At 48.9% G+C, this 27,937-nt stretch overlaps 3 protein-coding genes across 3 annotated transcripts in view; 2 read left to right on the top strand and 1 right to left on the bottom strand.

Moving 5' to 3' along the window:
• LOC135805475 (ATP-dependent RNA helicase TDRD9-like) overlaps positions 1-1,044 on the top strand; it is a 40,788-nt gene extending 39,744 nt beyond the window's left edge. Inside the window, exon 33 of the mRNA XM_065319512.1 lies at positions 126-1,044. Within this exon, the coding sequence (XP_065175584.1) occupies positions 126-255 (130 nt within the window). The 3' untranslated portion in view covers positions 256-1,044. The remainder of the gene's footprint in view (positions 1-125) is intronic.
• LOC135805476 (CAAX prenyl protease 2-like) lies at positions 963-27,937 on the bottom strand. Its single transcript, XM_065319513.1, has 10 exons — positions 27,624-27,937; positions 25,020-25,128; positions 24,516-24,596; positions 21,470-21,524; positions 6,311-6,357; positions 5,925-6,033; positions 5,542-5,610; positions 3,841-3,903; positions 2,342-2,434; positions 963-1,825 (listed from the first exon to the last, which is right to left on the bottom strand). The coding sequence occupies exons 1-10, from the start codon at positions 27,770-27,772 to the stop codon at positions 1,716-1,718; spliced, it is 885 nt and encodes a 294-aa protein (XP_065175585.1). The 5' UTR covers positions 27,773-27,937; the 3' UTR covers positions 963-1,715.
• Positions 9,035-19,158, top strand: LOC135805474 (mucin-2-like). Its single transcript, XM_065319511.1, has 2 exons — positions 9,035-10,067; positions 10,884-19,158. Exons 1-2 carry the CDS (start codon positions 9,357-9,359, stop codon positions 18,777-18,779), a joined length of 8,607 nt encoding a protein of 2,868 aa, XP_065175583.1. The 5' UTR covers positions 9,035-9,356; the 3' UTR covers positions 18,780-19,158.

Here is a 27,937-nt window from a genome sequence, read left to right as displayed (position 1 = left end):
GTACGCGAAATGAAGTATGAATCGGCCTTTATGTATGCTTGTTTTTACATTTCTCTGTCCTCCTCCTCCTCCTCCTCCCCTCCTTCTCTCTCTGTCTTTTCACTTCATTTCATTGTATTGTGCAGGAGTGACGCCCCCCTGGAGACAAGAGTGGTGTGTCCAACTTGCGACTTTGTTGCTGCCACAGCACATGACCTATTGCGTCATGTCAATAGCCGCACTCATCGTGAACAGGAACGCAAGATCTTTTCTTGATGCTGCTGTCCAGCATGCGCAGCCGATACACTGTGCACTGCTCCAGTTCTCTCCCCCCCCCCCCCCCTCCAGCACACACACACACGTACACACACACACACGTGCGCATGCGCAATTGCCGTCTCGCCGTTGGTTAATTGTTGCAGTGGCTGTGTGAGCTGTGGAAGCTCCGGTGTAACGTTATGTACATGTATGTATGTGTGTCTAGCGTTTATGTTTGAAACATGTGTCTTGCATGTGGGTGTGCATGGAACACTCTTTGAAATATCGATCAGGGCTTTAAGCCGCTTGATAGCAGTTCTTATGGCATTTTTCTCATGTAAACAGACATATTTTTTCCCTTGCAGCTGTCCATTATGCCTCCATTCCCCTATCAAGACTGGTGGTGTCTGGTCTTTTATGTACGGGCTATCTGCCAATTCTGAAAAGCTGGTCTTTTCCCTATTTCGTACGAAAACTGTTGTATAACTGTATGTGCAAATGCAACAACCACCTTGACAATACAGTATGTTGCTTTTGCCAGTTCGTTCCTCTCCGTGATGGCCTGCATTTTTTGTTTTGTTTTGATGCTGCCAGATCGTGCGTGTTACTTTGCTGTGTTTTGTACTTTGGCGGCGGATCTCTGTGTTTCTTTTCTCTCTCTCTTTTTTTAATTTAAAGTTTCGCCATGTTGAATGAACAGTTGTGTTTGGATATTGAGGAAGGTCCTGATTCCAGTGTGCTACTTATTACTATGAATTTATGATACAATGGCTAAGAACAAGTGGCAGCAGACAGGATGCACCATCACCAGTTTTGCGTGCGTGTGTGTGTGTGTGTGCGTGTGCGTGTGTGTGTGTGTGTGTGTGTGTGTGTGTGTGTGTGTGTGTGTGTGTGCGTGTGTTTTATGCAAGGTAACTTACAGTAGGAATAAGTATTTTGTTAGAGAAATTTGAGAGAAAAAGGTTTGCTCTTGTTAACAATTAGAAGTACATCAACCTCAGGGGAAGGGGGGGTGAACAATTAGAGTACAGCATTTCTTCTGACAGCTGTTTCGGTCATCAGAGACCTCATCAGAGAAGATTGAGTTGTTGAATGACTGGAAAAGAAATAATTCCCTATTTTATAGACTCTTGAAACAAGCGAGAAACAAGAGATGGCGCATCAATAAGCGCGCATTTGTTTGTGGTGTAGAAGTGGACGCAGTGTGTGTGTAGTCAATTGACGCGAATATCCAGCAGTTCATCTAATTCAAGAACAATGATATGTTGGCGGCTGAAAACAAAGAAAAAGAGGATGCCAGGGATTTCAGGGATCTGTACAACTTGTACTAACCGGCATAAGCCTTATTGGGAAATGATGTATAAATACGAGCATCTAGTTGTTACATGTCTTGTTCACACTGGGTTCCTCTACACGTCTTGTTCATACCTGGTTCCTCTACACGTCTTGTTCACACCGGGTTCCTCTAGTAAGCAAAGCTAGGGCACAAAGTAAGATGAAAACTGAGTGCCGGTGAGGGATACATCGGTGAGCGGTGCAAGAAGGCCGAAGAACAACACCATGGCAACAACATGGCCGACCATCAACACTGGAAGCAGGCACAAAGGACAGGAACAGATGTACCCACAACAGATACTATAAAACCTTCGTGAAATGGCGCTTCAGCTGGTTCTGTTTATTGCAATCAATAATCCTTAAACTTGTGTCACCTCGCCACCGTTTCACAACAGATACTGTTTGTAATTTTAGATAGCACCCATATTTCGGTTAAGTTTAACTTGGCGGCCAGCGTCTACCTTCACCCACAGTGCATACCAGTATTCTACTGGTGTTCTTATGGCTTATACATCACCTAAATCCAGGTACCTGGTTTCGTACCAAAATTCGACAGGTAATCGTCGTGCCAGAAACGAAGCATCTCTGTAATTTTGTATCTCTCGGTGGAATTTGGGGCTCGAGAGCATGATAAAAGTGGTGCTCTCCAGGCACAAGCCTTGTAATTAGCCTACTCAGGCTTTTTAAGGTGAGAGGTGATTCCCCCGAAACACTGTCCATGGAGCAGGAGTGGTGCCATGCCGGGTAACAGATTGTAAGGTAGTCTCACCTGATTTGTGTGGATGAGCTGGTATCTCTCCAAAGTTTGGCAAGCCCAGCATGTTGCAATAGGCATGTGAGAGGTAGCATGCCACAAAGTGACCTGCAAAGGAACGCCACATAATGAACGCACACACACACACACACACACACACACACGCACACACACGCACACACGCGCGCACACACACACACACACACACACACACACACACACACACACACACACACACGCGCAAATAACACAGACACACATGATGCTCTGCTCTTCACGCACATCCAATGCCTGTTGGTGCGTACACTAGCAGCTTACCAAGGGTTCACCAAAGTGTATCGACAGCGCCTGATGGCACCCAGGGCCAAGCCCGAAACACAACAAGTGCCAATATCTTATGCAAGCACCCATCGCTGCGCATGAAACTCAAATTACCCTAATCACACACACGCATAGGAACATGGTCTTATTGATACCTCGCTGTGCCTAGTCCTTGCCCTGGCACACTGTTCCTTGCATGAACGTGCCATGTTGTTGTGTGCCAGCACAGCACATCGCTTGTACACAGTGGGTATGGACAACATGTTTCATGCAGCACATGTTGCGAACACACTGTGACTACGAAATCTTGCATGGCTAGCGAGTTTCATTCAGTGACAAGATCAAGTTCTTGTAGTCGGAGGTGATATTGAATTCGACCATGAAAATGTCTTATACATGTACAGTCAACTTCGCCAATAACGACATTCGGCGGGGCATCAGAAAAGTGTCCTTATTCGCGAAGTGTCCTTATAACCGAAGTCCCATTTGAATGTATGGGAACCCATATTTTGTATAGTATGATATGCATATCAAAATCAAGCTCTTTTCTTGCTCTATGTCAATGTGTACTTTATTTTCATATTGCAGTTGAAAGGAACTAAAAATTCAATATGCAAGGGAAATCAATTGAAAAATATGCCTTTTTGAGCCATCTACAGGGCTAGAGATATGTACATGTATGATGATTACTGTACAATCATGTACAACTACATGTACATTGTATACATATAGGTGTGCTGGTAAATCCAACAATTTTGAAGCCAACATAAAAAAAGGAAGAAAAGCCCCCCCCCCCCCTTGGCTGCATTTTCTGGCATGTGTGCAATAATATCCATCACCAGTGCAGTGCACCATAGGTTCTGGTACTTCTGCATGACAGGTACATGTACTTGACTGACAGGTACTTGAAATAGCTGTCAAAAGCCCAGAAAGTCGTTATTCAAGCAGTGAATATGACCACGGGGCACTAAAAGCATGTCGCTATACGCGAATTGTCGTTATTCAGATAGTCGTTATATCCGAAGTTAAATGTATACAGTTAGATGGGACTTTGCTCTGGGCATGGAAATTCGGTCGTTATTCGCGAATTGTCGTTATATCCGCAGTCGTTATTAGCGAAGTTGACTGTATGTGCGAAACAGTAGCACAATAAAAGCCTTGGCTCGCACAAAAGCTCGCCAACAGCACCTCACCAGTTCTAAGAAAGAGGAATGCCGAGAAAGCACCAAAGAGCGTGGTGTAGCAGATTTGAGCGCCTGCAATGCACAACAAAGTTGACAAAAGTTCATTCATGGCTAGGAGCGGGAGGATGTGGGTTATGATTGGTTCGCGCATAAGTCAAATCAGTGCCGTGAGTCGCCGGAGGTTGCCCAGATCACGATTAGCTGCAGTGCCAACCAGAGATTAGGTGTATATGGTTCGATTACTAATAGACATAAAAAAGTACTACATTTGTGTACAAAGGAGTAGACAATGTGCCGTTAAAATTGTTGTGCAGCCAGCGGCTCTAGTGACACTAGTACTACCTTGGGCTGCTGCTGTTGCTAGTGGTGTTGCTGCTACTGGTGTTGCTGCTACTGGTGTTGCTGCTACTGGTGTTGCTGCTACTGGTGTTGCTGCTACTGGTGTTGCTGCTACTGGTGTTGCCGCTACTGGTGTTGCCGCTACTGGTGTTGCTGCTACTGGTGTTGCTGCTACTGGTGTTGCTGCTACTGGTGTTGCTGCTAGTGGTGTTGCTGCTAGTGGTGTTGCTGCTACTGGTGTTGCTGCTACTGGTGTTGCTGCTACTGGTGTTGCTGCTACTGGTGTTGCTGCTACTGGTGTTGCTGCTACTGGTGTTGCTGCTACTGGTGTTGCTGCTAGTGGTGTTGCTGCTACTGGTGTTGCTGCTACTGGTGTTGCTGCTACTGGTGTTGCTGCTACTGGTGTTGCTGCTACTGGTGTTGCTGCTACTGGTGTTGCTGCTACTGGTGTTGCTGCTAGTGGTGTTGCTGCTAGTGGTGTTGCTGCTAGTGGTGTTGCTGCTAGTGGTGTTGCTGCTAGTGGTGTTGCTGCTACTGGTGTTGCTGCTACTGGTGTTGCTGCTACTGGTGTTGCTGCTACTGGTGTTGCTGCTACTGGTGTTGCTGCTACTGGTGTTGCTGCTACTGGTGTTGCTGCTAGTGGTGTTGCTGCTAGTGGTGTTGCTGCTACTGGTGTTGCTGCTACTGGTGTTGCTGCTACTGGTGTTGCTGCTACTGGTGTTGCTGCTACTGGTGTTGCTGCTACTGGTGTTGCTGCTACTGGTGTTGCTGCTACTAGTGTTGCTGCAAGTGGTGTTGCTGCTACTGGTGTTGCTGCTACTGGTGTTGCTGCTAGTGGTGTTGCTGCTACTGGTGTTGCTGCTACTGGTGTTGCTGCTAGTGGTGTTGCTGCTAGTGGTGTTGCTGCTAGTGGTGTTGCTGCTAGTGGTGTTGCTGCTAGTGGTGTTGCTGCTAGTGGTGTTGCTGCTACTGGTGTTGCTGCTACTGGTGTTGCTGCTAGTGGTGTTGCTGCTAGTGGTGTTGCTGCTAGTGGTGTTGCTGCTACTGGTGTTGCTGCTACTGGTGTTGCTGCTACTGGTGTTGCTGCTACTGGTGTTGCTGCTAGTGGTGGTGTTGTCTTGTGAAGCTGCACAACCTGGTCACATGCCAAAGAAGTTTGCACCTTTCGCCGTGACTGCTTAGCTTGCACCTCCTACCCTAGCAACAAGAAAACGGCACCTAAGGAGATGGTTTTGTGCCAACGAGTGATGTCACGGGGATCGTGTGCATGGTTGAAACGCGACATGCTGGTTGCAGAAAGTCTGCCCCCACCCCGCCAATTTGTGGGACTTCACAGCAAAGATCAAACACACATCTTCCAGCCTTGCTTACACGCAACGAGTATTAGTCGCTGGATACGCTCTCCATTACGATAAGCTTCCCATGCCAGATGGAGATGAGCTGTAGGACAAACAAGCACAACACATCATGCAGCAGCTGCAGAATATGCACCTATCCACACAATCCACAGTGTCACAGCAAGGCACTACCAGACGCATGGGACAAGCCAAAAGTCAACTTTTAATACACACAAAACAAAGAAAAAACAATGTCTGTGTAAAATCACCATGGTTCCGGGAGCATTATACAAGTCATGCCCCTTTCCTCCCTCCATTGCAACACAACAGACCCATACACATGCATGTGCGTCATTATCTAATGACGTTATACGACCCCCCCCCCCCCCCCCCACCCATGCAGCACACGTCACTTACCCACACCAAAGATTGCTGGTGCTAAGAACACACAGATTGTCACAGACCAGTGAGGTAGCAAGAGTGGTAGCATGCACGACCGAAACACAAACTCCTCAGCCAGCGGTGCCTAAAGGCAACGGAGCAAGCACCAGAAACCCACTGCTAAAGCACACGGCACACAAACTAAGAATATTCGAGGAAGGACAAAATAGCGAGGACAGAAAACCGAGCGTCCGGCACATACACATACATAGGTATGGCCACTGGGTACCCAATGCACACAGTCTAAAGCCCATACCACCATATACCATGTAACCACGCTAACACCTTGGAGATGTGAGCAAGCAGAGTGCCCGGTTGGCGGCTGCGTCACATCTCTAAGAACATGATCATGTTAGACTTACTGCAATGATATTGCGGAAGCCGTGAAGACACAGCAGATCACCCACATCTGGACAAGAGTCATACACACGCGCACACACACGCGCACACACACACACACACACACACACACACACACACACACACACACACACACACACACACACACACACACACACACACACACATACAGTACTAAGTCTTGTACAGGCATACCAGCTCACACACACACACAGTCTATGTACTACTTCACATGCATGCCATCACATTGTATACTGTAAAACCGGAAAATTTCGGTGAAGATTTATTTTCAGTAACTTCGGTACAGGTAATTTTTTATCAAAAATATAGCACGACCTAAAATTCAACCATGCCATGCCACACAGTGTGCAAAATGCATTTTTGGATCTGGAAAACCGGTTTACCGAAATTTTCGCACTAATCGAACTGTTGATTTTGGGAAATACGGAAAATATTACACCACCGAAAATTCCCGGTTTTACAGTAGATGAAGAGGAAGGAATCCAAGGCAAGTCTGCACAGTAGTACTATGCAAGGCAAGTCTGCACGGCAGTACTATGCAAAGCAAGTCTGCACGGCAGTACTACGCAAGGCAAGTCTGCACGGCAGTACTATCCAAGGCAAGTCTGCACGGTAGTACTATGCAAGGCAAGTCTGCACGGCAGTACCATGCAAGGCAAGTCTGCACGGCAGCACTATGCAAGGCACAGTGGCTACCTGACATCATGACGATGATGCACTTTCAGTTGGCATTGCTGGCGTTCAAGACATGTCGGCATACACACTCATCTTTTGTGTCTGTGTGTACGTGCGTATGTGTTTGTGTTTGTGTATGTCATTGTGTGCACCTGTGTCCAGCAACCAGTGCATGCATACCGGTAGTGCATTACAAGTAAAAATCTGCAACTCGGTGGAGCATAGGTGCTGAAGAAATACTTTCTTCAATCAGCAAGACAGTATACATGATCCAGTAGGTATACTGGGTCCAGCAATTATACAGGGTCCAGTAGGTATACAGGGTCCGGCAATTATACAGGATCCAGTAGGTATACAGGGTCCAGCAATTATACAGGGTCCAGTAGGTATACAGGGTCCAGTAGGTATACATGGTCCAGTACGTATACAGGGTTCAGTAGGTATACAGGGTCCAACAGGTGTACATGGCCCAGTAGGTATACATGGTGCAGCAGGTATACATGGTCCAGCAGGTATACAGGGTCCAGCAGGTATACAGGGTCCAGCAGGTATACAGGGTCCAGTACGTATACAGAGTCCAGTACGTATACAGGGTCCAACAGGTATACATGGCCGGCCAGTAGGTATACAGGGTCCAACAGGTATACATGGCCGGCCAGTAGGTATACAGGGTCCAGTAGGTATACAGCAGTCAGGAATGACTACAGACTAAGTTACAGTGCAGAAAACTCTTGAATGCAGCACTGTCTGCTGGACAAAGAAAGCAGACACTTCCTTCCTGGTGTCATCATGACTGTGTGTGATGCAAGTGCAACTGAGCTGCAGAAAGAGCTCCTGGCATGTGGAACCTAAACTAACAAGCCATCTCAACAGCCCCCCCCCCCCCCCATGCATGATCTTTTGTCATGTTTTCCAGAGGACAATGCATGACAAATGTCTTATCATGATTGTGACGGGGTGATAGAGAGGGTGAACACATTACATAATACACACTGAGTGCCTGATACTGGCAGTGCAAGAGGATACATGTAAGTGCATACGCCCGTCTGGTCTTCTCATGATGTTATAGTTCCATACGAGAGACGGACATGTGGAGTTGGAGGATGGACGAGCTGTTTGGTGTCTGTCACGCAGTGACTGCATGTGCAGTGTGCAGCATTGGTTCTTGCCTGTAACAAGCGTGTAGGATGTCACCGTCAACCATCGGTGTCTTGCTGCCGCATACGCTGCGCACAGAGCGGCAACCGCTGCTGCTGCTGCAACCGTGAATGGCAAAGGCCAGGGTAAGTACGAGAGCAGGCTGCAGTGCCAGTGCATTGGCACTGCTACTGGGGGACTGTGCCACAGTGTGTGTGCTGTGTGTGCTGTGTGTGTGTGTGCTGTGCATGTGTGTGCTGTGCGTGTTGTTCAGCACACAGGCATTACGTGATCACGTTTCACGCAGCACAGCACAAGCCTGTAGATGTAGATCCATAGTTCTGGTGCAATTAGCGATAACACACCTACACCAGGAACACATGGACATCATGTACAGAGCAGTAAAAGTACCTGAGCCTGAGGACAACTGAACTGGCTCTTTGTTGGAGGTCACTTTCTTTGCCACCTCTGGGTTGCTGACAGTTGCTGTCAACGTTGACAGAGAATTCTACCACAGGCCAGGCAATGCCTGTCATTCCTCCACATTCCAATGTGCCACCGAGTGCAGCAGGGCATCTTCATCAGCCATCTCAGCATCCCTACACACTGTGGTCTGCATGGCAACACATGAAAATGGGCGTCCAGATTTCCAGTTTGTCTTCTGTGGTATCACCAGTATGTCTATGGCACTAGTGTTCCCCTGCGTGCGGGCTGCCTGGAAAATCGAACATGGCTATTGGAACTGATGCTGAGCTTCAGCTCGATTTCGTTCGCACGTGCGTAGTGCTCAGTTCAGGTATGCAAGCTAGCGGACGAATACTGACCAGACCGGCCGCATTCAACCTTGCCATCTGCGCCAATAACGAATTTCTCCGGAAGAAATTTATTACACGCCCGACTCCGCACTTCCAGATACACGGTGCAAGTTATTGCCTGCCAACGTCGTTTGCAGCAAACGTGAAGACTCACCTCCAGAGCTTCCTGCAAAGACTTCGAGATCCAGCAGGAACACGACATCGGTTGTGAACGAGCTCCAGCGCGGTTGATATCCGTTCTGCAAAATAACTTGGGTGGAGCAAGAACTCCGAGAGATTGGAACTGTTTGCAGCAGAAACATTCCGGCAACAGCTGCTTTGTTTGGTGAACAGCTCAGTGGTCGCAGCGATGAGCCAAGAGCTGAACAAGATCGTCGGCTGAGAAAGCGTTGCAGAAGAAATGGCTGGCTGCGACCTTTGCGGGATGTCCGGGAGGAAGCAGCAGCCCATCCGCAACGCACCTGCACGGCAGGAGCGGCTCGACGAGGGAGCGACGAGGGAAATTGCGGATGAATCTAGGCATCGGCAATGGGAGCACTCGTTGTCCAGATTTGCCCATTGCAGCAGCGCAGCACCCTTGGCCTTGTCCGACGAGACATTGTCGATGTCCAGACACCACGACCATGCCGCTGCTGTCTTTGCTTGCACCTCGTTATATAAAAGAAACCGGGCAGCACGTGTGGAGACCACGACGAAAAACTCGTTCAGAATATCCTCCCCTGTTGGATGTAGCAGTGGTCTTCGCAAAGGTCTTCCGGAGACTGCAGAAGCGGCCGATTCTAATCTCGAAAGGACATGCTGCGTAGACCGACACTGTTGCAATACGAAGAAGAGCAGAGGCGACACAGCGGCAACACAAACTTCCGAAAACAGCGCGTGGAAGCGTCGACGGAGACGAACATTCGGATCAGTTCATTTGACACCGCTGCTTCTCCAAGTAGTTTGCGTCGTAATCTATTGCATCTCATGTATACCGGTAATGATTGTAGCAACGAGTGATACTGCCATGGCGACTGGCTTGGCTGCAGGTGGAATCGTGGATGTGGAGGCAACTGTGGGCCAGGCGTTCAGCCTTTCAATACCTCAAAGCTGGACGGATTCAGAACTCAAGGTACAGTATGACACTCAGTGATAGCCCAGTATGCCGGATAACCTAAGCAACTACAAGTAGAGTTATGTGATACTGTATACTGCTCTGCATGTCACACCTTCCAATAGGCAATACTCCCGCACGCATACACACCGTGATACATGCCAGGACTAGGCAGATGTGGGCAATGAATACCATTGGATTTCAAAGATAAACATTGGTACTTTACGCAACCAGCTTGGCGGCAGAAACAAACTGCAAGGACCACAGGCTTCAAGAACACAACATGGTCAGCAATCACATTTCAGTGTCCATGGTATTGAAGCGCATACAGTAGCTGACAGTAACCATTAAACTGGGTACTTGCCGAGTGGTCTCAATGACAATGAGACGGTTCAGACAGCACAGGCAGGCACTGAGGTCAGGTTCTTGCACGAGTAAGGCTGCCTGTGTACAGGTACGGTGTACTGTACTACATCTCATTGTACACGATGATCCGGAAATGTCCTTAGCCAGCAGCCACGAGCCATGGAGCATGTGTTTTCATGATTGAAAAAGATGCTAAGTACACCACAGTTAATGTGTTTCTTGTCCGCTGTGTGCAAGTACAAGTATTAGTCGCGGAGGATAGAGTAGGGGCTACACTATTACAATAATATATATAAATAGCTTATTGTAATACCATGTCCATGTGTGTGTGTGTGTGTGTGTGTGTGTGTGTGTGTGTGTGTGTGTGTGTGTGTGTGTGTGTGTGTGTGTGTGTGTGTGTGTGTGTGTGTGTGTGTGTGTGTGTGTGTGTGTGTGTGTGTGCGTGTGTGACTTGTTCTTGCTGTGCAGGTGAACGAGGCTGGTGAAGCTCACCTACCACACTGGCTACACTACAAGAACGACAGCCACACACTAGTGGGAGTAGCAGGCGCACACGATACCGGCCAAATGTACATACGAGTGACGGAAGAAAGAGCCGGGCGGACAAGTCACGACGACGTCTTTAAAATTGACGTCGACCACGAGACGCACGGCAAAGAGGTAGCAATGTGGAGACTGGATGCCGGCTACGATGCAATACGACAGCCGTGGCTATTCGCAGAGCTACCCAAGATGACCGAGATCAACAAGGTCGCGTCAGAAGAGTGCAGTCCGCACGAGAACGTGGTGACAATGTCGCTAACATCGCCGCATCAGCTAGACAAACTGAGCGGACACGAGCGCTTTGCCATCATCTCGGCGGCAGCACGGCACCTGAACACAAGCCACAGCCACTTGAGACTGTCAACGCTCCGTGACCAACAACAACGCCATTTAGTTCAACTACTGGCAGCTGGGGCCGGTAGCAGCACAGCCAGCAGCAGCGATGGTGAAGACAGTGGGAAACTGCAGCTGTGGTGGAACCTGGCGTGTGGAAGCTACAGTCCTATGATCTCGTCGGCATCCCCTGTGTCCAAGGCAATCGAAACCGTGGAGCAGTCGGCGCTGGATGGGTCACTGTCCGCAGCACTCGGCATCCCCATCTCATCATGGGAGCTGGTGCATCGTCGACAGCGCCGGCAAGTGTTGTCTGGACCATTCCAGTCTGGCGGCATGGCAAGCCTGTACATGATGAGCTCTACACCCGTACCAACGCCCACCGTGTCACTGTTCCTACCCACAGCAGTAGCAACCATTATCACCACACTGTTAGGTAGTGACCTAGCAGCCAGCAGCAGTGACCAGGCATCATCTTTCCTTACCGATAGCCAGACGCCCGACATCACCAGCACTGACTTTGACTTTATCTTCAGCACGGATGTAACAACAGCGCTGTCCTCACCAACGCCAAGCAGTTCTCAGCCAGTGCCTGGCGTCTCGTCGCTCGTGTTAACCATGTCACCGTCACCCATCACGGAAACACCGCCGGTGCTCCAAACAAGTGTAGAGCCAACACTGGTGCTGACCACTGCAGTATTGCCCTCATCACCTGCCATCGTCACTAGCAGCAGTCAATTCCTTCCCATCAGCAGCAGCAGTAGCAGTGTACAATTATCTTCTCCTGTCATCATTAGCAGCAGCAGCAGCAGCAGCAGCAGCAGTGTAGATACCGGATCAGGGTCAGGGTCTGGTGATGGCAGTGGTGACTCACAGACAACACAGCCACCTCCGCTGTCAACCAGCACAATGCAACCTACACCGGTGATACCGTCGCTGAGTAGTGCTGGACCACCTGCTCTGACCAGCGCGCTCCTGTCTACACCCATGTCTATGTCCAGCAGTGATGTCATGGTGTCCAGCAGTGATGTCATGGTGTCGACAAGTACGACATCGCCAATACAAGAGACTCCGGTCTTTACCTCCAGCATCCAGCAACCATCTGCATCCCCGACACCAGAACTACCATCACCAGTATCCACACCACTGCAGTTCAGCACTCCCGAGCCCGTGCTGTCATCAAGCTTGCCAGTCCCTCTAAGCTCCACAAGCAGCGCAGAGCCACCGGCAACGAGTGTCATGGGCAGTGGCAGTGGCAGTGGCGATGTGTCAGATACATCTCTGCTGGTCATGAGCAGCCAGGCAATGTCAATAGTTACATCAGAAGCACCCATGCCTACAGTCATGATAACACCAACATCAACCACAAGAGCATCTTCAACGCCGGTACTTCTACCCAGCAGCAGCAGCAGCAGCAGCAGCAGTGTACTACCAGTGTACTCCACAACCATTGGTAGTGGTAGCGGAAGTGGCGAAGTGTCCGATACTCCTGTGCTAACATCAGTATTGCCGCCCACCAGCACCGTCACTAGCAGCAGCAGCATCATAGTCACAAGCAGCATTAGCAGTAGCAGCAGCACATTACCACTTCTCTCCACAGTTATCGGCAGTGGCAGTGGTAGTGGCAGTGGGGAGGTGTCCGATACACCCTCACCACCAATACTGTCATCCATGTCACCACTTCCCACACTGACTAGCAGCAGCCTGAGCACAACAGCGGCTATAGCAACATCTTCAATGGTAGTCACTACATCTGCACCACCTACATTCCAGCCCACAACCATCAGTCCAACTACCATTGCTACCACACAACCAACGTCACCGGTAACATCACCAGCAGAAACAACAGTACCACCCACTGAGGACTTCCCACTAAGGTTGCGCGGAGACATAGCCGATACTCATCTGCAAGCGGCAGGCCAGTACTTGCAACTGCCGATCGCACAAGATCATTTCGATGACGGGATCAACTGCACTCTCGACGAAATCTGCTGCCCAACCTGCCGCCTCAGCCTTGGTCTGGAACGCCTGGATGCTCCACTGGGTGCAAGCGATGCGTACATTAATCTCATCGGTTCAACAGGTCGCGCTCATTCTATCGTGCTGTACGTCCAGTTTGAGAGCACAATGCCAGCATTCAACCGCTCCTATGCCCTGACTGCCACCTCCGACGGCCGAAACAAAGTCTACGATAACTTCACCGTGTACTACGCTGGACCACAGGGAACCAACGAGCTCGCCAACTCGATGCTGCGTGAAAACTCCTTCTCGGTCAAGCTCAATGACAGCTATACAGAGTTCGTAGACAGTGCCCAGAAGCAAATCGATTTCATGTCGACATTCATCGCAAGAACAGGCACAAGCAGAGTTTCTTTCATTACTATCAATCCAGGAAGTGTGCTACTAGAACTCTACATTGGACAGATCGGCTGTGACCGAGAAACAGTGGCCAACATCGACGCTGAACTTCGCACCTACGATGACTACCTGGATGTTAATGTGGCCTTGAATGAACTAGCTTGTCCCGTGACACCAACCCCACCTGCCGAGACCACACCTGCCGAGACCACACCTGCCGAGACCACACCTGCCGAGACCACACCTGCCGAGACCACACCGATTACACATGCCGAGACCACACCTGTTGAGACCACACCTGTTGAAACCACAATCGCTGAGACTACACAAGCAACCACACGTGCTGTGACCAGGCCTCCCACTGACCTTCCTCTAGGGGTCCGCGGAGACATTGTCGACACAACGTTGGTGTCTGCAGGAGAGTATGCACAGCTGGAAATCACATCAGACCATTTCCAGGGCGGCATTGCTGACCTACGTCTGGGCCTGGAACCTCTGGACGGTCCGACCAGCGATGGCTTCTTCATCAATCTGGCAGACGTCCCTGGGCAGAGAAGTTACATTGAAATATACATCCCCTTCCAAAGTAAAATCACAGGGGCGTTCAACCGGTCGTACGCCCTAACTGCCAGTGATGGCCAGAGTAAGGTCTATGATTACTTCACTGTATATTACGATGGACCAGTTACAAGTGAGATGTTTGCAAACTCAACGATGCGTGAGAACAACGTGTCCCTCACGCTCAACGAAACCTACAAAGACTTTGTAGAAAGTCCCGAGCGGCAACTCAACTTCACACGGACTTTCCTCGACAGGACGTCCGTTTCAAGCGTGGCAATCATAGAGATCCGCCCGGGAAGCGTGCAACTAGAACTCTACGTAGAGCACATTGGTTGTAACCGCAGCACAGCAATCTACATTGAAAGTGCCCTGAACGAGTACAGGGAGGAGTACCTAGATATCAGCGTGCAGGTGAACGATGTAGCGTGTAACCTCACAACACCATCACCACCACCACCACCACCCACAACCAGTGCTCCAGTGTCATCATCCGCGTTGCCTGCATCGTCTACCCAGCTTCCACAGAGCACGCCAGCCAGTACAGCAGCAGCAACAACAACACCAGCAGTGCCAGTCACATCCGTGCTCCCCAGCACAACACTGCCGCAGGCCACGCCAGATATCATGACATCGTCACTGGCGGCATTGCCAACCGATGCGCTGTTCACCAGCGCTCTCTTCCCATCATCCGCAACCCAGCTACCCACATCCTACTTGTCACTGATCCCATCCGTTTCCTTGGCAGATGCCAGCAGCATGATGCTTGAAACCCCAACAGTAAGCAGCGTTACATCAGCTGATGTACAAGGAACGCGGACGACAGCGCTGGCTCCGCCATCATCAGTGATTACAGGAACAGCCACAACCACCATCATGGCACCGTCCTCAATAAGCATGGTCACCGTAACCGTAGCCAGTAGTGCAAGAACAGTCAGTGGCACACCAACAACAACTCTAGCTCTACCCACAAGCGTGTACACAACATCAGCGGTGTTTGAAAGCATTCCTCCTACAGGAGTGATCACAACAGATGTACTTCTATCTACATCCGTGCCGACGGCAATTCCAACGCCCGTTGTTCCAACATCTGCTTTCCAAACACCTACCTTACCGAGCACAGTGGTATCATCATCTCTCCCACTGGAGGAACCATCATCATCTCCCCCGCTGGAAGAACCATCATCATCTCCAGTGCTCTCGTCTAGCGAGTCAACATCCAGCCCAGCGCTTACAACTTTCATCTCGGACATCTTTACCTCGGTATCATCTGACCTCTCCACTTTGGAGAGCAGCAGTGACTTCATGACGACCGTGCTGCCACCGGAGATGTCCACAACAAGCTTTTCAACAACATTATTCGACCTCGTGCCACCGACAACTATACCGTCAGGAGAAAGTTCGGCAACGACGGTCAGTGCATACAGTGCTATGGACACCAGCTCCTTTCTGGCAACAAGCGGTGTTCAATCACCAGCTATCACATCAGACACACCGTCAACATCAATTGAACGCTCAACAATCACAACACTTAGTAGTCCCAGCACTGCTCTCGTATTCACCACTGATTTCCCATTCTCAGAGCTTCCCGGTACAAGTATCAGCAGTGTCTTCTCATCCGAACAGATGTCGATTTCCAGTGACTTGTTGTTCACAACGGATTTCAGCATTGAAACAAGTGCTCTATTTCCAACGGCACCTCCCGAGAGCACATCAGTGGTAGAGCTGACAACAGATATCTTCCTGGCTCCCAGCTCCACCCTGCCAGCCCCGTCGTCGTCGTCAATCTCGGCTCCAACATTGTCGCTGAGCACGGCAATCACCAGCAGCGCCAGTACGACCAGCACAGTCAGCGTGGCCAGCAGCAGTACTAGCATACCGTACTCCTCGCTGGTCACACCAAGTCCAAGCAGTGATGTAGATGTGAGCATGCCACAGTCCACCAGTGCACTGCATGCTGCCAGTACTGTCAGCACCACAGTGCAGCAAACTGACGTGCAGCAGCAATCACCCACTACAAGCTCTGCCATTGCCAGCAGCATTGTGGACACGTCACCAGCAATGGCATCTCTGCCGGTCACAACTGCTCCTGGTACACCAGCAGAGTTCCCCACCAGTGTATCAAGCATTGTCCTGCCATCAGTAATGACCACTAGTCTTGTTCCATCATTTGTGATCTCATCTACAACTGACCCCAGCTCTGTGCTAAGCAGTAGCAGTAGCAGCACTACACCAGCAATATCCATCAGCTCAGAGATAGGACTTCCACAAGCAAGCAGCACAACTGAGGCTATTGCATTCACCAGTGTCATCACCGACCAAACAACAACCATACTGGATACAGTAGCTGTCAGCAGCCAACTTCAAACAGTATCGACTGCAACCACGGCAGTGACCACCAGCTTCCTGCAACTGCCAGACCAGACATCTGCTGTCTCAGCTCTGCCGCTAGAAACAACAACAACAACATTCATACCACCGACACCAGTGTTGAGCAGTACATTCCTGGAGTCCAGCATCACATCAGACCTGCCCTCTGCTTCAACACTCCTTCCTGTAACAGTGAGCTCGGGCATCCCGGTCATCACCACAGCAGAGGAGGTCTTTGATTCTACTCCCGTGTCGTCAACAGACATTATCGAAGTCCCCGCCACCAGCATTGCTCAGCCACAGACAACTCAATTCACACAGCTACCAGACGTAACACCAACGAGCAGCGTCTTTCCGACAACAGGCACCCCCTTTACCAGCACAGCAGCAGCCGTTCCATCCACACCTACTGCCCAACAGAGCACTGGTGTATCACCATCACCCAGTGCAGCCAGTACATCTGTGTTGCAAGCAGACACCAGCAGTAGTATGGTTGCTACATCAACTACACTGGTGGACTTGACAAGCCCGAGCCTTCCAACGAGTAGCGTGTCATCGTCAGTTCAGTCAAGTACACCACTGCTGGCAAGCTCTATTGTATACACACTGCTTCCAACAAGCTCCACGCCCGGTGTGGACGGTCCAGGCTCTAGCTCAGGATCCAGTACGATAGAAGATGTCACGAGCTTAGTGACTAGCATAGACATAACGCCATCAGCAATGCTCACATCAATACTGAGCACAGCCGCAGGAACACCGGTGCCAACGTCAAGTACAGCCGTGCTGTCAGCACCGATAGCTAGCACTGAACGTGTGTCGTCAGTTCTGATAGCGACAACACCGACAGCACTGTTAGTGCAGCCCAGCAGCATGGCACCATCCTCTGTGTTTACAACCGTTCTCATCGAGTCTAGCGCGACAGGCCCCTCATCTACAATGTCGATCACCTCTACGTCCATTGCAAGCACGAGCACACTTCCACAAACCAGTCCAAGCCCTACACCAGTCGTTACCACCACATCGCCATCTGACAGCCAGGGCCCTATTCCCAACGACAATCTTCCCGTGTCCTTGTTTGTACTGATGGTTGGTCAGTATCTGGAGTATGAGCTCAGTCCCACGCACTTTCTTGACGCGCAAACGGAGAACGACTCCTGCCCGACATGCACGCTGGATGTAAGACTACTGACATTCGACTTGACCGAAGTTCCCAGCAATCAGGGACCTGTACGTCTTACAACAATAACACACTCCGATGGAAGTCAACGAAGATTGCTCCAAATGTACGCATTGCCAAGCCACCTGTCATTGACTGGAGACTCTTTCTCATTCTTCCTTGAAGCAACTGATAGCGCTGGAAATAGCCAGCAGGAATTCTTCGAGGTGCTGGTGGTGGCAAATGACTCGCCTTTCTTGCAGAACACAATAGATGTGGTCATCCAGGAAAATTTTGCGGCATTCAACAGCTCGTGGAGCAGGCAAATACAGTTCATGCAGAGTTTGTATCAGCCTCTGCAAATCGCAACCGCACGGCTTGCGATGACGTTTCCCATTCGGCCGGGCAGTGTTGTAGCGCGTGTGACTGACCTGGAACCGTACAGTTGCAGCAATGTGGAGCAGCGACGGGCAGTGTACAACAGCCGTACTGTGCTGCACGCCATTGGGATCAACGCCACTGTCAACGTCAACTGTCAGGAGGACGAAGTTGACACCGGCGTGTCTGTCAACGTGGAGGAGGTCAAGACACAGACCAACAAGACGAACAGTCTGAACATCATCGTGCCAATCAGCGCCGTTCTCGGTGTGTTGCTTGCCGCCAGTTTGGTTGCCGTCGTTTACTATCGACACAAGAGACCCGAACGAAAGCACCTCGTCGGCAGGCGGCATAGGAGAACGTTTGCTCGGCGCAATCCCATTCTTCTGACGGACGAGAGAGACACGCTGGCGAAGCGTGGACGGCGGCCGACAGTACTGCAACGGGAAAGCCAGGCGCCCATTGGTCAGCGCACAACGAGCATACGACTAGCAGAAGCAATGCTGGAAGCTGGCGAAATGAGAACTCTGATGGATGACATGAGCAGAGAAGCGGGCGAATGTCCGGACTACAATCCACCGCCGGCCTTCCACCTTGTGCAGCAGCAGAAATACAAGAGACAGCCACCACCAGCATACCAAATGCCACCGGTGTATTCAATCACTTGATTTGTTTTGACCTTGCTCGCAGTAGAATATCGATAGATGCTGAACAATAGTACCGTTGTCATTAGGGCGTGCACACCAGCGGTCTGGTCACATTCCTAGTACAGTGTACACACAATAATCAGGATAATTGTACTGATGATGACTTGAGACTATTTCCCTTCACTTTCATCAAACAAACCTCATCCGAACTATCTCCAAACCATCCTTGTTTTAATGCTAGCCAGCACATTTGGCGGCTAGCATTCTCCCTACGCATTCAACTTGAGCAGCATTCGGAATTGAATTATTTTTCTTTCCTACTGATCAAACCCTATTGAGCAAGTTACTCTATTCCTAATTACATTTTCTGTCTGAAAGCTAATTGTGACAATTACCGTGACTAGTCCGAGTGTGAGCCGGGCTGATGGTTGTGAAGCTGGCAGGCTGGTTTGTGGATGTAAAGCATCACAAACCTCTTTCCACGCTGTTGTAATCGCACTGGGAATGGTACATGTACGTGACATGGCACATTGTGATACAGGACCAGGTGAAATCTGAGCCACAGTACACAGTTGATGCCCTAGACTTGCACACCCCCTGGCGCCCTGGCCTTGCACACCCCCTGATACCCGGGACTTGCACCCCCCCCCCCCCCCCTGACACCCGGGAAGTCGTAAGAATGCTGCTGGCCGTACACATACACCAGTACAGTGATGTAATCGGAACTGGTTCAGGGTGCTATATTTGAACTTTGAGGTCCGATTCCCCCCCCCCCCCCCCCAGCACACCTATACATGCCACATCATCATGCCTGCTAACTGAGTTCTTCAATATCACAAGCATTGCATTGTACTTAATATACCGTTCAGTAATAACTGCAGCTAGTGACATCAGACTGAGAGCTACACCCTACAGGCTGTAGCCCTATCTATTTGTTAGACCACCATGCAGCTATCGTATACCACAGCGCTGTGCGGCTACACATCGCGTCCAATCAGGATTCGCAGCGTCAATGTTCGTGTAGCCTACAACCCCCCTGGCCAGATTGTAGTCTTGGCAATCGCATGCTGTATGCTCTGAACGAACAAGCTACCGTATTTTCCGGAGTATAAGCCGCACTTTACACACCAATATTTTGACCTTTGATAAATACCCACACTCATTAGTGACCACACCATCAACAGTACAAGTATCTGCTGCACCTGAACTGGCAAGCAGCCACCGACGCCCTATGAAACGGTTTAGACCAGTGCCTCACTAGCATCCTCCCCCCTCCCCCCCCCCCCCCCCATGCCACAATGTGACGTTATCTTTCACTCTGCTTCTCTCACGACCATCTACCCATTGTCCTCGTTTCTCACTATTATTCATTTCCCCTCTTCCTCCCCTCGTCATGGTTTTACTGCATTATGGCGCGCTTTGTCTGCGTAGACGCCGAGACCTTTGAGGTCGGCAGAGCAGCCTGGCCCCGCCACCACTTCTCGCACATATTCGGGAATATAGTGGACTTTCGTATAAAAACGAGAGAGCTTGGAAGCTCAGGGCCCTACGCTATGCTTTTTTGCCTTGATGACCTAGACAAAAAAAGCATAGGGATGTTATAAATTCTTTAAAAAATTCCTTTTTTTAAGACATAACCTGGGATTCGAACCCGCACTATCGCGCCCTGCATGCATCCCCCGATATACTTCGCATACATACTAATTCTTCCAAGTTGCTTCACATTATGATCTTGCATTTGAAAGCCCTATGTGAATATGCATTGTGGCCAGCCGTCTTTGATGGTACGGTACGGTAGGGATAGGTACGGGACAGGTACGATCGAGGGTAATACGACACCGTCTCCCGTACTGTACCATCAAACACAGCTGGCCACATACAGCTGCCCGCAATATTCAAATAGGGCTTTCAAACGCAAGATCATAACGTGAAGCAACTTGGAAGAATGGGTATGAATGCGAAGTGTATGGGGGAATGCATGTAGGGCGATAGTGGGGGTTTGAATCCCAGGATATGCCTGAAAAAAAAATAGCAGAATTGAAAAATTTATAACATCCCTATGATTTTTTTGCCGTCAGATACGGGATGGCGCCAGGCGTGACACAAACAAACAAACACACAAACAAATACCAAATTAAAGCTGTGTGGACCCTGGCTAGCGCCAGACGTTACTGAAGTAACGTCTTCTGCATAGCTACGGGAATCAAATTCAAATAAATTTGCTTTGACTCAATAAATACCACTGCACTTTTCTATGTAGCACTGCACTTTTCCCTAAAAAGGAGTATTTTTAACTATTTTATAAACAGTATTTTATTGGCTTTTGAGCCAATAAATACTGTTTACAAAATACCACTATTAAAGGCCAATAAATACTGTTTATAAAATACTCCTTTTTAGGGAAAATGAAGGTCAACATATGTATAATAAATGTAGTAGCCTCAGGATTTATTGCAATTACATACCAGTTATAAAAACCTCGAGGGACCTCGGTTTTTATACCGGTATGTAATTGCAATAAATCCTTCCGCTCTACATTTACTATATACGTAATTCACCCAAAAAGGTTGGCGCCAAAAAAAGTCGGTGCGGCTTCTACTACGATGGTCAAATTAACGGTGGTAAATGGACTCATTTCGTGACAAAAAATCCGGGTGTGGCTTATACTCCGGAAAAGATGGCAACATTGTGTCCGAATACCAATAACTTACCCAGGAGCGGCTCCCGGTTCAAAATGCGATGGAGATATTCACTACCGTAGCCAACCTAACCAGGTCAGTGTGTGTCGTGGATACGAACAGGGAGAGAAGATATGAAACAGAACAACAAGATGCACACACACACACACACACTTGTGCCTGTACTTGCTCACTGCCAGAAATTGGTCACATTTTTTTGATTGATTGATTGATTTTTATTTCACGGATCCTCTTGAGGCAAATAGATGCCAATCGAAGGGAGTCTCCTAATTAAGTATGGAAAATGAGAAAGTCTGTTCGCAGGGGAGAAGAGGTAGAAGATACATTAGAATATAGAGTACAAAAGAAGACATGGGTCTTCTTGGGAGAAAGAAGAGAGATTCAAAAGGAATCCTGGAAAGACTTTATTGGCTATTGAACTGCCCAATGCCCCACCCCAAGAAAACCCCTCCAGACTCCGGGGACTTGGAATTGAAGTTGGAGATGATCCTGCTTATGGGTTCACCACACGAGGACAAGGTGTAGAAAAAGAATTGATGGCATCAATGTATCCATTCCGGGATCCAATTGCATTTACCCCGTGCCCCCCCCCCCGGAAGGTAAAACTTGATTTTACAGTAGACGCCAAAGCTTGTGCTGGGATTGCACTACTCAACAGCTTGCAAGGCTAAAGAAGTACAATGCAAACTCACGAAATACAATTCTGACATGTCCCAGGACTGTAGTCACGGAATTGACCAATCTCATTGCACCTAGCAGGGCGTTCATAAGGCGATCAAGGCATGCTAGACTTTTAATACTCGCTCAGCTGGGTTGATTATGCAATTAAGCCCGACCAGGAGGGCTTTGATTTTCCGATCAAGCTCACTTTTCTTTTAGGCGCGAAGGTTGAATCCTGCTACTTGTACATGATAGTGCTCTGCAAGCTTGGAGGTAAGATGTAAGTGTATTCGCCTGGCGAGAGGAAATGTCACGTGTTGTGCCTCCTTTTGATATGGACATCAGGGATGACCAAAGGCAGAGGGTCGCGATGGAGTCCCTTGCCAAGAGAAACCGCTTTGGTTCCGGAACTATGGATGGTGTGCAAAGCCTGATTGATACGAGAACTCCGGGTAGCACAAAGAGAACTACCGAGACATGGCTGAAAGTGTTCTACGACTTCTGTTCCAGTAGGAACCTTACCATCGACCTAAGCGTGGATCAACCACAGAAGGTCTGCGAGGCATTGGCACTGTGGTATGTCAATACGAGAGGTCGAGAGGGTCAGCCATATCAAAGACCGAGCCTGCAAGGTATGCGTGCAGCATTGGAGCGAGAAATTTGTTCCATTCGTCCATGGAACATTATCAGCGACAAGGAGTTCAAGGTTACTGATGAAGGAGACAACCTCACCAGTGAATAGGACGGAAAGTGCGTACTTTGCAATAAACTACCATTTCACGCTGCGTGGATGTGAAAATCAAGAGCCCCCTGGGAAGCAGGATCTTTTGTTAAAGGTCGCTGACGATGGCACTGAGTTCATTGAGCTAGCACCAAGGTGGTGGCAGCAGAGAAAAGGTGAGCGATGGAAGAATCCAACAAGCAGCGCAGGTCACAGCCGTCAAGAAACTCCGTCAAAAAACTGCTAGAGAAGATCCGCCCCCAGTGCGATCGGATCTTCAAGATGGCATGCCAAGGTAAACGAGCGTAAGACGTCAACGGTGCCTGGTACAACGGTCTCCCCCCCCCCCCCCCCCCCCGGGCCGGAACACAATTAAAGAAATGATGAAGCTGATTGGCTCCAAAGCTAACTTGTCGAAGACATATACAAACCACTGTGTCAGAGCAACAGCGATTCAGTGTTTGGTTGATGCGTGTGTTCCGGAGACGGCAATAATGTGGACAACAGGGTACACACTAGTCCAGTACCTGACTGCTTATGCCACCCGGAATTCAGATGCAAGGAGAGGTGACATCGCATCCATTCTGGATATGGAGCCGTCGAAAGAACAGCGCACTTGAGTCCGCCAGCCCCCTTCACGACGTGCTGCATTGCCAGCTACGGAGCGGCAACCTGCAGAAAGACGGGCTGTCCAGAGACAGAATGCGCATGAAGATGCTGACATCGACGACTTTGTCTCTTCGTACGACATCGGCAGTTTGTGCTCAAACTAGCCACCTGATGACAGGCGAATGCAAATGATAAAGGTCATCAATTTGTCAGGAGCGACTTTCGGTGACAGCTGCACCATCAATCTCCAGTTCCACAAGGACGTACTTCGAAGTACGCACGCAAAGTACACTGAACCTGGGAGACGTATACAGCTCCCTAAAATACTGTATAAGCAGAAATATTCGTCTGGAATTTAATTTCGTCTTTTTCGTCCAAGGAGCTTTTGGACTAAATTAAATGTAGGACGAATATCGATTTGCCCAGCTTTTCTATACACTCTTATGATCCGTGGACGAAATTTTCAACCGGACGAACTCCTTTTCTTTGGAGTTGGACGAAATTATTGACCGACGAAATTTTCTGCCTCTACAGTAGAGGTGCCTATATTAAACTCTACCGTACTCTACCGTACTGCTGCTACGCATGTCAGAAAAGTGATCCAAATACCCATACCAGGGCTGCCACTTGTTCTGATTTTTCTGAAACGCTCAGATGTTTACAGGCTGTTCTGACAAACTGACCGAAAAGAAGCTTCACTATCCTACTTTGATTGTTCACAAAAGTGCCCACACCTGATGTAGAGGGCCCTTGAAATCCTTAACATGCTCTGACTTTTAATTAAAAGGGATGTTTCCCTGTCACCTCCCAGGGGTACCGTCCCCATAACCCCCAGCCGGGGGTTGCACCCCCCCCCCTCCCCTTCAGATTTCTACCAACAGAAAAGTGGCAGCCCTGCCAAACTCTTGTTCAATCAGCCTCATCACCGGCCTTCGTGCTTAACGTGGCGGGTTGTGATCGGGCATCTCACATTCTTTTCTATTTTTCTTTTTTCCTTTGTTCCCCCCCCCCCCCCACACACACACACGAAAGAACAACACAGGTGTCCTCTGACAGGACAGTGCTTACCGTCACTAAAACGATGGGACACAGGATGGCGTACCAAAGTCGGTGCGTGCGAAAGCCTAGCCACTCATACAGTGGCATAGCCTACAGCAGTAAATAGGAAACAGAGCATAAACTTACTGCATCTTCCTCACTACAACGACACAATAGAAATAAGCACATCTGGCTCAAACAAACTTCCGATCATGCCTTGACACAGCGAAACCAAACGAATGACCTGATGAAGACCCTTGTTAGGGGCCATCCGGCATTATCGTTAATTTTCACGGAACGAAAAAGTTTAGTTCTGACCGTCCCCCCCCCCCCCCTCCCGAACGAAAAAATATATTGATTTGACAGTTGGAATGGACTGATGCTTCAGTTGTCAATATTATCATAGCGAAACTCTCCTTGACCTACCCACCCATAAATGAAACTTTTCCGTTGCGTGTAAAAGATCAATACCAGTGATTATGGACTGCGCCTGAAGCACTTGGTTCAGTAAAGCTGTGAGCGTATGTGCCTCACCTTGTCGGTTGTGTCCCGAGATGACAGAAGGGTTAGGACGATGATAGAGACTACTGGCATGACAACCACAGCAACGATCATGCGCCGGACCATGGTCTCCGGGTGGTCTCTGTGCAGGACAGGATCGACAAAACAGCACAAAAATTATCACTTTGCAAATATCATTTTACGGAGCAAAGACGTGGGCCGTGAAATCTTGCCACCGGCACTGTCGAAATGGATTCCACTGACCCTGCCTGTGTGCAACACTGGGTGTGTCCTGAATATCTCAGCGCGCAGACGACCCCACCAGCAGCGAACATCAAATGTGTTGCTCACAAACACTTTCTTTACTGGATTGGACATGTTGGCGGTACGATCCGAGAGTGGACGTCGCAGTGAGTCCTTTTCGGTGAGATACTGCCGGTTCTAGAAGGTTGTGGACGCAGACAGCACTGGTGGGATTGTTGATGACACACATGGAGTGAACATTCTGGAAAGGAAAAGTTTACCTACACTTGTGAACCTGCTTGTGAACCTGATGAAGGCAATTTGCCAAAACGTTGTAATATTGTGAAATGAGTTGAATCACTGCAGTGTTAATGGAAGAGAGCGTGTGGGCTCTACTCTTAAACTGTTTATGAAATTGCAGGAAGCCTCCCCACTTTTACTTAGAAATGTTTACCTGGTGCAAGATTGACCAGACTGGCAATGGCACATCACCAGCGAGCGGCTTCCTCCTCCTACCCCCCCCCCCCCCCCCTCCCCATCTATCAAGCCCGTCATTTATTTTATCAATCCCTTCCACTGTGCACAGCATGACGTGCTCACTACACAGATCATCAGCGCAAAGAAGTGGCGATCTCAAGCGCCGGCAGCATTTATGCTCTACATAATTATAGTACTGTACTTGCAAATACAGCATATGAATTGTAACCCCAGACCCTCTAGGTCCCGAATAAATAAGGCAGAACATGCCATGAAAGCTTCTCCAGCATTGGCTCATGACAGCTCGCGAGCGTTTACATGATCCTGTGATAGGCCAGCAATGCCGTCGCAGTCATGAAAAGCTTTTGTGGCTTTGGAAGAAGGTTTGCTATAATGACTCTGCCCAGCACACAGTTCAGAATGCCAGAAGAACTGTGCATACACACCGGGGGAGAGTGCAAGCAAAATAACCTCGAAAATAAGTCTCGAATTTGACGGTTTTGGTCACTTTGGTGTGAATGCAAGCTCTGACTGGCATTATATTTCGCTGGCAATATGCATAAATGGAGCTTTGGGGGCCATCCATAATTGTCACCATTTATCACGACCGTACAAAACGGATGGCTGTGTGTGTGTGTGTGTGTACATCTATTTGTACACTCACAGGACAAAACCGCCATTTATTCCCGAAGCTATGCAAAAGATGTTACTGTCTTCAGTAGTGTCTGGCACTAGCCAGGGTCTACACCGCTTTATTTCATATCTGTGCGTGTGTGTGTGTGTACATGGTGTGTCCCATATGGTGCAGTGGTATGTGCAGTCGATTTCCAATCGAGAGGTTGCGGGTTCAATTCCCGACGATTATGGTCGCACACGTCTTTCTTCTCTTTCTCGGACTCTTCCTGACTTTTCTTTCATTCTCCTGGGTGGTTACCAACAGCCAGTGTATGCCGGAGTATGTGGTGTGGTGTGTGTGTAGGGAAAAAAAATGGAACAATGAAAAATAGGGATTCACTGGCCAGAAAAAGTCACTTCAAACAGCTGTGTGCTGGATACCAGGCTAAAAATAGTGGCGGTCAATTCATCAGCCTTGCAAGCTGTTGAATGGTGTAATCCCAGCACAAGTTGCTATGTCTAACATAGCTGTTGCTATCATCGCTTCCGCGATGGGCATGTCTGAGGTGTGAGTGTGTGTGTGCGTGTTTGTGTGTGTGCGTGTTTGTTACTGGCGTCGGGCATGCCTGGCGCTATCCCGTACATGTCCCGTACCGTACCTGTGACATATTCCACCAGCATTGAGTTAGCACTTACACTCACACTTCCATTCACACCTTATTCCCACACTTACATCATCTACACTTGCATTGTGTTACTTATCACCTATGTTCTCCCCCTATATATACCATGCTATCTACTCCCATTGAGTATCTATTCCTCAGCTCAAGAAGTTGTTACATCAAAGACAGCTGGCCACCATATTCAAATAGGGCTTTCAACTGCAGCATCATAGCGGGAAGCAATTACAACACACATGACGACCTCGTACATATGGACATCATAATGACTTCACTACGTGTGTACAGTTTGGAGAGAAGGGTTCAGAAAGGCTAGATTTAAACAAATTGTCCGGTTGTGATAAACGGAGGCAATGCCCATTTCGTAAAATCTGATTTTCAAAATTCACCGAAAATATTTACGAAAATAGATCCATAAGAAATGTCTGGTTCACAGTACTCAGATGATGTGTCCTAATGTGTGCACTGGGAGTTCATAATAGCAAGAGTCCATAATCCCCCATATATTGTGGACTCTTGATAATATTAATAGTGTTCATCTGAATGGAAAAATTATTTATTGATTTGGAGCCCATGGTTCAGCTACGAAAAAGAGAATACAGAACGAATTTCTGAATCATACCTTGCTTTCCTTGAGACCGCATTTAGCAGGATAACAAAGAGCGTGGACAGCCCCAGGCAGGTAAGCAATGCCACAGACGCAGATACATCTGCAAAGCCCACTGGCTCAATGAACTGCTCTAAAACACCCATATCGCAAAATGGGCTCATCCGATTACAACGTTCAGGGACACTATCACCTCCTTCTGCCTGTAGCTACCTCACCATTCGTTCATAGTATAATTATTTCGAGTGTAATGTGGCCTACATACAAGTAGTGTATTGCACATGAGCCTGTGACATGATTGATTGAAAAAGAAGGGAGACGAGAGAAAT

This window comes from Sycon ciliatum, chromosome 1 (assembly GCF_964019385.1).
Source record: "Sycon ciliatum chromosome 1, ocSycCili1.1, whole genome shotgun sequence".
NCBI classification, from domain to species: domain Eukaryota; kingdom Metazoa; phylum Porifera; class Calcarea; order Leucosolenida; family Sycettidae; genus Sycon; species Sycon ciliatum.
The sequence above is the reverse complement of the archived record's forward strand: the minus strand, read 5'-3'. Positions and strand labels throughout refer to the sequence as shown.